We start from the raw sequence: 12,192 nt of genomic DNA, 5'->3' as shown, positions 1-12,192 counted from the left end.
CCAGAATCGCGGAAACGTCAAATTTGACATATCTATCTTACAAATATCTTTAAATTATCCATATCGTAACTTGTTGAAGTCTAGTAGAAATCTAATCCATTTTCCGAATCGAGCCGGCAAACACAGCAGATTTTAGTATAGAAAGAACTCTGTAGAAGTGCGTGCAAGCATTTGGTTTTCAGACACTTCATGCGATAAAATTTGGAAGTAAATAGTGGTTACAAACATGTTAATTGAGATTTTTTTCACTATTAACTGACTTCGTCTGCGTGGAATGATGATAATGTGTGATAAAATCTATCATATATTTTATCATCCATTCTCAGGCCTCAAACTATTTCTATACCTACCAAATTTCATCTAAATCGGTTATATAAAAAGCAATAAAAAGACACGAGTTGCTTGCTTTGAATTTAATTCATTTTGACTGACACTGGACATCTTTATAGAATTGAAAGCACCTTTTGATGAAAATGTTTCAATATTTTTAAATCTTATTGGAATGCTACAACACAAATAATTATTCACAAAGACACATACAAATAGATTTAAAATGGCCGTATTATATAGGAATGATTTAAACCTATGTAGGTAAGTACAACGACTCCAATTCTTTAGGAGATACGACAATTTCAACACAATTCGGTTCCAACCTGTGAAGGTTCATCGTAATTGCAATATATTACTTGATCTTTTTCTTATTCAGCTACGTATAACTAGTTACCATACAAAGTAGAAAAAGTAGTAAACATCTATAAAATATCTAATAAATTCAATGCGATTTATCACTTACAATACAATATTAAAATGTAGAATATAAACACCCATTCGATGACAATAATGTGCGTTGATTTAGGCATCCTCGCTAGATTTGTAAAATAAGTAGAGATCATTCATTTTATCAAGTTATCTGACTCAAAATTCATAGTTGAATTGTGAGGTACTTACTGCTTATTTTCAGCAGTTTTCAGTACTCAAGAATGGTTAGTGGCAAAAAGGAACCTTTGTTTTTAATTTGGCAGTCAGTTATGTTAAGGATACTTAACAATGTTTTTGTTTCTGGTGCGACATCACATATTTATGTGATATTTATCAAACAGCATTTTAGTGTACAATTTTGGTTAGGACCAAAACACCAATTTCGTTGTTTCTCATTCATTGCTCACGAAACAATATTCATAACTCATAACGCTTCGTTCAATTAAATATTTTATTTAAAGACAACAACCGCCTGACGAAGTTAGTAAGACCGGGGCAGTTTTATAAATCGTCTGTATCCACCTTAATTTCTTAAATAAAATTCAGTTTATATTGCAAGTTACACGCGTTTATAAAACGGCTCCCCGGCAATTTAACATTGAACTGAGATGAAGACAACGAAGTTACTAACTTTTGGCATTGACATCGCAAACATATCCCATAGGGGTGCCATCGGTATTTGACATAGCACTTGGCATTAAAACTTAGCGTAGTCCGACTCTATACTCTGTAGGTATCTTTAGGTATTTAAATAAAAGTAAACGAAATCTACCATCAAAAGGCTGCAACTGAGGGAAGATGAAAACATTACTCGATGATCACCATGTAGGTTAAAGTCAGGTCGTTCAGTGACTGATCCAGGCGGTTTTGTAAATGGTCGGTTAACCAATAAATGTTATAACTACCCGAACATTTACAAATTGTTTGTTTACCTTTGTTTAAATACTTAAAGATACAGACTATAGTTACGACTTCTGACAATTACGTTTTACGTCATTGTCAAAAGTGAAGCAATATGATCCACAGTGAGTTCAGGTCGCAGCTCGCTGATCTCTGAGCGGACGGCCGTGCGTGACCGTCGGTTAAAAAAGTAATCCTCATCGATTACGCATTTTTAGACGCAATTACAAATTTTAAATGGTGCGTTTACGACCTAGGTATGTTCGTGATTTTTTTCCAAAGCTCGGAAGTTGTTTCATCAGGCTTTGTAGAAAACATGCCAATCGCTAACGCTACGTAGCGAACGAAACGCATCTGTCACTGTTAAACTAATATGGAAGAGTGATAGAGAGACAGAAAGCGATTCGATGGCGGAACGCAAGCGATTTTCACTTTGGCTAGGTTTCGAATGGATGAAGTTACTAGAAATAGGCCTCAAGATTGATATTCACATTTTAACTGCTGGCTGAACCCACACCTTAATATCTTAAGAAGACTCATGAATGGGCTTAGGCGTGAACACATAGACAGAATCATCGAGCCAGTAGTATGCCTGGGCAAAGTCGCCCTCGCAGAGGTACGGCACGCGCGCCCACGAGACCAGCTCGAACCCGCACTCGTCGCGCATGAACGCCACGAAAGACTCCACCTGCTGCTCGAAGCGGGCGCCGGTGATTGGTAGACGCTCTTCGGGCTTGTGGTCAGGGGTTACTGGAAGAGAAAATGGAATTTGTACATTTAAATGAGGTTCGGGTGTATAAGAATTTTCATTAGAAGATTTTATTTTAGGTGTCAAATTGGTGGATCGAGTCCGGAACACCACGCTATGCTCCAAGACCCAAATCTTCGATGTAGCTCGGAAGGCGGCCAAGCTAAAATGGGACTGGGCTGGTCACGTCTGCTGAATGCCGAATGAGTTGTAAGCACTGCACTGGGCATAGCACTGGACAGAGTGGAGAAATTGGGATGTAACGTAGTACATTTTTCTAAATTTGAAATAAATATTTTGGGTCGATTGATAATTAAAAGAAAAATACCTCTTCTTATTTCAACGTTTTTAACGGTGTCCAAAACAAACCTCATTGATTGCATTTCTATGCATAATCTGTTGCATTCAGATGCACCTCTCGATGCTTATCTGTTGTCGGGGTTGTCATATGACTAAAAATAATTAAAACTTGAGATATTTATGTTGTCACTCCAGGAAAACTTTGTATGAAGTAGGTAGGATTTATAAGATAAAAAACAATTTCGATTTAAAACAAAACATAGAAATTACAGACTTACAAAGTGGCTCTGGAATGAAACAATATTAGATTAAATGGTAAAAATATATTTCTTAGGCTCAGGAGTGATATTGTCTAAATAATTCAGACAGAATTTTCGTGGGATTTGTGTCTTCAAGGGACTGCCACCCTACCTTTTGTTAATAGGGCTCTCAGGGACTCCATATTGGAGATCATTCGAGAATGATAGGCACATTTGATTTGGGAACCCCTCTGGGGACACTCGCTCGCAAGAGCCCAATTTGTGGGAAGACCACACTTTCGGCATGGTGGTCTGAAAGATGGAAACGGCTTGAGTCCTTCGGAAGCTCCACTGAGTGAGTAGAAATTAAATTTCGTGGTGATCAACTCCACAATGGCGCGAGACGTTGTGGGTTTGTTCTTAACCAGATTTTGGTTCTTTGCAGAGAGACTCCTGCTCGAGGGAAGGGAGCGCTCCGCCAGAAGGCTTAGCAGCTACCAGTGCGGTGAGCCAAATTTCAAATGGTTTCATCTCTTTTCTAGCGGCCATAAAGGGCGTAGGCTAATATAACCTTTTCTCGGTTTTCAGGAGCCGGGATTTATCCATTTATTTATTCATTCATTTATTTCATTCGTTGAGTAATTTATCTCAAAAAGCTTCAAAATCCTAGAAGTCAATTTAGTTTTGGAGACCTCCTGGAGCGAGGAATTTAAGCACGCCATCTGCCTCTGCCACGTCACTTTGGTACCACGTGCGCGGCCCCTGAGCTCTACGTCACTGCTCAGCATCTAGCTTCACCGGGGAAAGCAGCCTGTCACCCCGCTGCATCTGAGGAACGTTTAAATTCTGAGGTCGGTCCTTTCCATGATTTAATTTAGTAGGGCATCAGCGCCAGCTGCAAAGTTTAGAGTAAATTTAGAATTTTGAGCAACCACTAAAGTAAGATAAAGACATTTGAAAATCCTGGTACATAGTATTTAGTATAAAAATAAATTAGTTCTTAAAATAAGTAGAATTCTGTGTGAAGCTTTATTCTGGACCTGTTAAGCGGCCCAGCTTTCCACTGAGCTAAGTTCTAAAATTAGGTGTCGTCAAATCAAGTTAAAGGTTCACACAGATTCGCAGGTTAGGATTAAATCACTAACTTACCACTGGCAAGATCTTAGGATTAATAAAGTTTCTATAATATAATTTGTGTTCGCTTTTTCATCTCCCAAATTAGGTTCCTCTAGCAAGCAATTTTAGACACCACATTTTTACTAAGTATTTAATTTCATTTTTTTTGTGCTAACGTGCTATAGCTTTCTTTGAACAAGCCGGAGCTTTGCAATTTATTTAACCCCTTTAAAATAGCACGTTTCACTGGCGCCCTGGGTATAAACTTGCTAAAGGAATCTTGTGAAATTTCATGTACCAGGAAAGTTGTGAAATATTTACTGTGTTACTCACCTTTTTGTTTAGTCTTGGTTGCTCTTTATTCATTAAATAGTCTTTAGATATAGTAATTTGAAGATTTGATTGCAATCTTGCTGGTTTGCTGCAATTTATTTGATGTTTTTTGGAAGAGAAAGTGACAAGCAATTTTTTGATTTTTGAGGTTATTGCCAACCGTAAAAAATAACGTGGTTTTGTACTTTGCACCAAGCACATGCTAGGAAATTTCACTCATTTTAGATATTAAGATTTAATTTCAACATTTGTTTTAAATTTGTGTTGTTTTTAAGCGTAAAAATTGAAATTTAAAAAGGTTTGTGCATTCTTTTGTAGTACGGACTTATTACAAAGATATTCGAATTTGAGAAATAACAATTAATTTGGAGTATTTGCTTACATTTCCCTTAAATTTCTTTAGTGTCAGCTCATTGTTACATATTTAAAGTAAAAAGCATTGAATTTTGTTGGAAATATTACTTTCTTGGAAGTTTGTGGTATTGTTTGGAACCAATTTCATAGTAGCTTTCACTTTGCAAATTTAAAAAGAAAGTTGACGTTTGAAAGTGTACACCTGTCAGTTAGAAATTATTTTCGGTAAAAAAAAATACTTTACTCATTAAGGATTACAGTTACATTATTTGTAGATTAAGGTTGGTTTAAAGAAAATAGTACACTATTTAATATCATTTAATCTTGTTAGAAAACAACATAGTGATACAGTCATACATACAATACATATTGTTAATACCAGAATTTTCAATACAGTAGTTTACACACTAGTTGAAAATGGAGCGCAGCATTCAATTTCACAGTCTTTTGAAGGATGAGTTGATTTATGAGGTTCAAACTCGGTCGGAAACTCCTGCAACCACGGTTGACGCTTTGAGAAAGCAACTTAGGTCTCTTATTTTAGAAGCGCCTAGCGAGGACATAGTGGAGACTGAACTGTCAGCGGAGTCGGAGCTAGGCATTGTCTCAGAGAAAGTGATCGATTTGACTTCCATTGTTGACAAATATTGTGAGACAAAGGAGAGGTATTCTTTAAGTCGCGCTAAAGCCCTCGGGTACCATATTTATCATCGTCTGGCCAGGGTTCAGCCGGAACGCAACCAGACATTGCTAGAATTGAAGATTAGTTTGCAATCCAAGCTTGAGAGTTTATTGGCGAAGATTGAGGGTCCAGGTTCAAGTCCAGCAGCACCCAGCGGCAGCGCAGAGGTTTCAAATCCAAATCCTTTGGTCTCGGGCAATAATTCTGAAATGTTAACAAGCGGTATTAGGGAAATGCAGGTTCAGTGCTCTAGTGATTTGAATATTTCAAAATGGCAGGTTAAATTTAATGGTTTGACAGACCCACGCTCATTTTTGGAGCGTGTGGAGGAACTAAAAGAAGCAAATGGGGTTTCAGATGCCAAACTATTTAGGGCGGCACCACATTTATTTGTAGACTCGGCACTGTTGTGGTTTAGAGGTGTCAAGGGTTCGGTTTCAAGTTGGAAGGATTTAAGGTCACTTTTGTTGGATGAGTTTGTCCCCGGTGACTATGATTTTAGGCTGAGACAGGAAATTCAAGCTAGAACGCAGGGGGAAAACGAACCCATCCACTTGTATTTTGCGGTAATGTCTGGCATGTTTGCTAGGTTGAAATCAGACTTACCGGAGGAGGCGAAACTGGACATCTTGTTGCACAACATTCGCCCACATTTTACTCAGCAGTTGGCATTGATAGATATTAAGTCGGTCGCCGAACTGAAGGCTTATTGTCGCAAGGTTGAGTTTTCACAGCAAAGGGCGAAATTATTTGTAGAACCGCCCAAGGTCAGCGAGCATACACTTTGTCGTGATCATGTTTATAAAGGCTCCAGTGCCAAGCAACCTCAGGTGAATGCCATCGCTGCTAAACAAAGCTCAAGCTTCGCGACCAAGTCGGACAGTTCCTTTTCACAGCGAAAACAGCAACCAAGGTTTTCGGACGCGAAGTTTTCGAAACCACATCGTGGAGTTTGTTACAAATGTGGTAAACCGGATCATAATTTTAAATTGTGTAAAGAAAAGCCTAAATTAAATTCGTATAGCTGTTTTGGTTGTGGGAAAGCAAATACAATACGATCGGAATGTGAGATCTGTCAAAAGGGTAACGTTACAAAACCAATGCAACAACAGTCAAAAAACGCCTAAGGTTGAATCGTAGCAAGTGTCAATCGAATCGATTAAAGTTTAAATCGATTGAACAAAATAAAAATGCTAGTTCGATTGCTACGATTCTGTTTGCTCCAAATAAAGATGATATTAGACCATATTTGAAATTTAAAGCGAATGATTTTGAGATTTATGGATTGGCCGATAGTGGTTCAGCATTGTCAGTTTTAGGGAACAATGCACATTTAGATTTTGTCAAATTTGGTTTTACATTTCAGGAAGCGTACTCTAGTTCGTGTAGGGTCGCAAATGGAGTAAATTGCGAGTCGATTGGGTACATTTTTGTCCCGGTTACGTTTGAAAATACTACGAAAGTAATAAAGTTTGTAGTAATACCCTCGATCGTAAATTACGTTATTTTAGGGTATGATTTTTGGAAAGCTTTTGATTTATTGCCTGAATGTTTAAAAAATGCGGAACACATGACTCCACCTGAAAATTATTTTAGTTGTAACGGTTTAAGTGCAGAACAAGTACACACGATTCGGTCTTACGAGCATTTAACTGCGGCCGAGAGGGAACTCGCGGACACCGTCGTAGGGAAATTTAAAAACATTTCGTTCGAGGAGAAGGGGCTTGGCAGAACCAGCTTGACGGAGCATGTTATCGATACTGGTGATGCCACGCCCATCAAAACGAAACAGTACCCGTTATCGCCGGAAAAACGCGCTGCTTTAGCCTCCGAGTTAGACCGCATGTTAAAATTGGACGTAGTTACACCCTGTGAGAGTCCGTGGAATAACCCGGCTCTTTTAGTTAGGAAACCTAACGGTGATTGGCGATTTTGTTTAGATTGCAGGAAATTAAATGCGGTCACAAAGGGAGATTCGTATTCCATTCCGTATATACCCCAGATTTTGGACAGTTTGAAGGAAGCGAAATACCTGACCTCGATCGATTTAAGTTCCTCATTCTGGCAGATCCCGTTAGCTGAAACCTCACAGGAAAAGACAAGTTTTTGCGTGCCCGGTCGTGGAATGTTTAAGTTCAAGGTCATGCCTTTTGGTCTCTGCGGCGCATCGGCGCGTCAGCAGAGGCTGATGGACAGCCTTATTGATCACAATTTGACAGGTGACATCGAAACCGGTTTAGCTTTTTGTTACATCGATGACATCGTTATTTGCTCATCAGATTTTCAGACGCACTTGCTTTTGCTAAATCGTGTGTTGGCGAAGTTGGAAAAGGCGAATTTAACAATTAATTTTGAGAAGTCTAAGTTTTTCAGGCAGTCCATAAAATACCTCGGTTACGTCGTGGACGAGTTCGGGTTGCGTACTGATCCTGACAAGGTTTCTGCCGTTCTAAACTTCCCCACACCCACGAATGCGCGTGACGTAAGGGCATTCTTAGGAACGTGTTCCTGGTATCGACGGTTTATCCGAAATTTCGCATCGATAGCCGCTCCTTTGAATAAACTTACGTCACAGGGCAAGAAGGCGCCACCTTTCGAGTGGTCTGCGGAAGCAGAGGAAGCATTTAAGATTTTGAAGAACGCTCTAGTGACGGCACCCATTTTGGCGGTACCGGATTTTAAAAAAGAATTTTCAGTACATTGTGATGCGTCTTCATACGGAATCGGTGGAATGCTTTCCCAGACCATCCAGGGGGTTGAGCATCCGATCGCATACGTTAGCCGCGCCCTAAACAAAAGTGAGCGAAATTACAGCGCCACTGAAAGGGAGGCTCTTGCGGTCATATTTTCAGTTGAGAAATTTCAGGCATATTTAGGCTCACGTAAGTTTAAAGTGATCACGGATCACGCGTCACTCAAATGGTTCATGAATCTTGAAAACCCGTCAGGGAGGTTAGCTCGTTGGGGTTGCAGACTGTCTCAATTCGACTTTGAGATTGAGCACAGAAAGGGATCGCTTAACGTTGTGCCTGACGCACTGTCAAGACTCATGCAAGTAGATGCAATAAACGTGACAAATGATGACGTTGAGCCAGATGAATGGTATGATAAGATCTTCAATGGTTGTAGATCTTTTCCCGCAAATTTTCCAAATTTTTGTTTAAAAGACGGGAAACTTTTTAGACTTTCAAAGTCAAAGTATAATTTGTTGCGAGAGTTCGATTGGAAGGAAGTGGTGAAGAAGTGTGATCGTAAGAGAGTTTTGCAGCAAAATCATTGCGAGGCAACTGCTGCGCATTTAGGTGTTTTTAAAACTCATCGCCGGTTGGCGTTGACTTACTTTTGGCCCGGTATGTATAAGGATGTAGTCGAGTTCGTAAAAGCGTGCGATGTTTGTGCAGCGTACAAGCATTCGCAGAAACCGACTGCAGGCCTCATGGGACAGCCAAAGGTATGTCGACGACCATGGTTGGTAGTTAGTATAGATCTCGTCGGTCCACTGCCGCGCTCTCGCGCAGGTTATACATTTTTATTTGTTGTTACATGTTGCTTTTCTAAACACACACTGTTATTTCCACTTCGCCGCGCTACTAGCGCTTTGGTGGCGAAGCATTTTGAAAACCATGTCATTTTGGAACATGGCGTGCCTGAAACCGTGATTGCAGACAATGGAACGCAATTCACGGGATCAGAGTTTAAGCAGTTATTGAAACGCTACAACGTACCTAACATTTTTTATGGCCCGCGCTATACTCCGCAGGTAAATTTAGTCGAGCGTTATAATAAGGTAGTGATGACCGCCGTAGCGTCTTACGTAAAGGACAATCACCGTACATGGGACGAAAAGCTGCACCAAATCAGGTTTGCGATAAACAGTGCAGTAAGTGAGACCACCGGGTATTCTCCTTTCTTTTTAGTGCACGCTAGGGAACCCGTCATTAACGGCTCGTTTTATAAAGATACTGATAAACAGTACGATGTGGGTATGCCTAGAGAGGAGTATGCAGGCGAATTTGGTTGTATGAGAGACATTTTTGAGCAGGTTAGGTTACGTATGCTGCAAGCACATGAAACAAATGCCAAATATTACAATTTGAGACGCCGAGAGGCGAAGTTTTCAGTAGGGGACATTGTTCACAAGCGTACTTATACGCAAAGTGACGCCTCTAAGTTTGTTATGTCAAAACTCGCACCTAAGTATGAACCGTGCAGAGTTAAAAAGGTTTTATCTCCTTTGGTTTATGAGCTTGAAAGGCTAGACGGTCACCCAATTGGGTCGTGGCATATTAAAGATTTTAAGTAGAAAATGGAAGTTAGGTTTTGAGGTGGAAGTTATCTCTGGACGCAAGACCCCGAGTCTCTTAAGGCTTGTCGTCTTGCCGCCAGGGTTGACAACCACTATCACCTACCTCTCATAACATAACAAAAACGGTTGAGATCGTTAGTAGTGTTAAATATTCGGTAAATATTTAATTCACGAATTTTGTTCGGAACGTGGCGAACAGTAAAACTGTTACGTTATTATTTTTGCATGGGCGATGAATGGTTGAATATGTTAGTGCGTGATGTATGTTAGGCGCGATCGAAGCTGTGCTCAGTCTCAGAGCGATTTGGACTATAGGACTTAGTATGGTTTTAGAGTTTGGAAAAGTTATCCTTGGACGCACGATCCCTCGTCTTGTACCAGTCGTCGTGCCGCCAAGGACGACAAACCACTCACCTGCTAAGTACCTCTCAACCCCAACATCGGAGCTATCTTTAATATGACCAAATGGTAACGCATTGTTACGCTTTGTCCGGTACTTACCATACCCGACAAACATCGAAATAGTACTTTGTTTTTTTAACTTAGCGTATTTTTGTAATTCACGTGTCGTTAGGCGTAAGTCCTAATGATTTTTTTTATAGTACTATTTCGCATGTTGCCGTACCTCGTTTTGTTTAGGTATACCGTGTTTTTTTTGGGGGTGTTGTGCAACATGATTTGGGACGTTTCGTTTCCACCGACAAGTCAGTCGGGGACAAATTTTTTAGGTAGAGATTAAAACTCAATTTAGCAACGTTGATGGTTTGAAACTTAGATTTTGTTGGATTGTTTTCCGGTTTGGATTTATGGTTGTTGGAGTCGGGTGATGGTTTATTACCCAGACTTCATCATTTTGCCCGGACAAGGAGAGATTATATTGATGAATGCTGAACATCGGTCCTGGCGGTTGGAATTGGCTTTCTCAGTACAACAAGCTTTTTCCGCGTTGTGCTGAGAAGGCCAACGGTTTGTTCACTGGTTTGTAAGGTATAACGGAGGTTTTTTTTCTATGTGTTGCGCAGATGGCCGCATAGTTTTTTTTCACCTTCCGTATGTTAACGTGGGTTCGAGATTTTCTTTTTTGGTCGTTTGTTTTTAGATTCGGTTGTTCCATGTTTGTGGAAACGATAGATTTTTTTTCAAGATATATAGAGTAGAGTCCTTAGACTCCTGTTGGACAAAATCTCGAAGCCGCGTTAGATTTTTGTTCAATTTGATTAGCTTGTTTATTAGGTTAGTTTTCTTGCCTTTGGCGTGTTGTTGGTCTGGTCCAATAAACTTATTTGTAGGATCCGAATCGCTGAGGACAGCGAGCGGTTCACCTACGTTGAACCTTAAAATCGGGGAGGGGGGTATTGTAACGTAGTACATTTTTCTAAATTTGAAATAAATATTTTGGGTCGATTGATAATTAAAAGAAAAATACCTCTTCTTATTTCAACGTTTTTAACGGTGTCCAAAACAAACCTCATTGATTGCATTTCTATGCATAATCTGTTGCATTCAGATGCACCTCTCGATGCTTATCTGTTGTCGGGGTTGTCATATGACTAAAAATAATTAAAACTTGAGATATTTATGTTGTCACTCCAGGAAAACTTTGTATGAAGTAGGTAGGATTTATAAGATAAAAAACAATTTCGATTTAAAACAAAACATAGAAATTACAGACTTACAAAGTGGCTCTGGAATGAAACAATATTAGATTAAATGGTAAAAATATATTTCTTAGGCTCAGGAGTGATATTGTCTAAATAATTCAGACAGAATTTTCGTGGGATTTGTGTCTTCAAGGGACTGCCACCCTACCTTTTGTTAATAGGGCTCTCAGGGACTCCATATTGGAGATCATTCGAGAATGATAGGCACATTTGATTTGGGAACCCCTCTGGGGACACTCGCTCGCAAGAGCCCAATTTGTGGGAAGACCACACTTTCGGCATGGTGGTCTGAAAGATGGAAACGGCTTGAGTCCTTCGGAAGCTCCACTGAGTGAGTAGAAATTAAATTTCGTGGTGATCAACTCCACAATGGCGCGAGACGTTGTGGGTTTGTTCTTAACCAGATTTTGGTTCTTTGCAGAGAGACTCCTGCTCGAGGGAAGGGAGCGCTCCGCCAGAAGGCTTAGCAGCTACCAGTGCGGTGAGCCAAATTTCAAATGGTTTCATCTCTTTTCTAGCGGCCATAAAGGGCGTAGGCTAATATAACCTTTTCTCGGTTTTCAGGAGCCGGGATTTATCCATTTATTTATTCATTCATTTATTTCATTCGTTGAGTAATTTATCTCAAAAAGCTTCAAAATCCTAGAAGTCAATTTAGTTTTGGAGACCTCCTGGAGCGAGGAATTTAAGCACGCCATCTGCCTCTGCCACGTCACTTTGGTACCACGTGCGCGGCCCCTGAGCTCTACGTCACTGCTCAGCATCTAGCTTCACCGGGGAAAGCAGCCTGTCAC

The 12,192-nt window shown here is 40.1% G+C and overlaps 1 protein-coding gene and 1 long non-coding RNA gene across 4 annotated transcripts in view; both read right to left on the bottom strand.

Moving 5' to 3' along the window:
* Positions 1-395: 395 nt before the first annotated feature.
* The window catches only part of LOC134669037 (protein-L-histidine N-pros-methyltransferase), a 90,487-nt gene continuing 78,690 nt past the window's right edge, over positions 396-12,192 (bottom strand). For all 3 annotated transcript variants that reach the window (XM_063526562.1, XM_063526561.1, XM_063526560.1), the window contains one exon: positions 396-2,409. In XM_063526562.1, coding sequence (XP_063382632.1) covers positions 2,186-2,409 — 224 coding nt within the window. In that variant the 3' untranslated portion in view covers positions 396-2,185. The remainder of the gene's footprint in view (positions 2,410-12,192) is intronic.
* Positions 3,016-4,587, bottom strand: LOC134669052 (uncharacterized). The gene is made up of 2 exons (XR_010098849.1): positions 4,396-4,587; positions 3,016-3,841 (listed from the first exon to the last, which is right to left on the bottom strand). It is a non-coding gene; the product is annotated as an uncharacterized LOC134669052 (long non-coding RNA).

The sequence above is a fragment of the Cydia fagiglandana genome, chromosome 11 (assembly GCF_963556715.1).
Source record: "Cydia fagiglandana chromosome 11, ilCydFagi1.1, whole genome shotgun sequence".
In the NCBI taxonomy this organism is placed as follows: Eukaryota; Metazoa; Arthropoda; class Insecta; order Lepidoptera; family Tortricidae; genus Cydia; species Cydia fagiglandana.
This window is presented reverse-complemented; position numbering and strand designations above follow the sequence as displayed.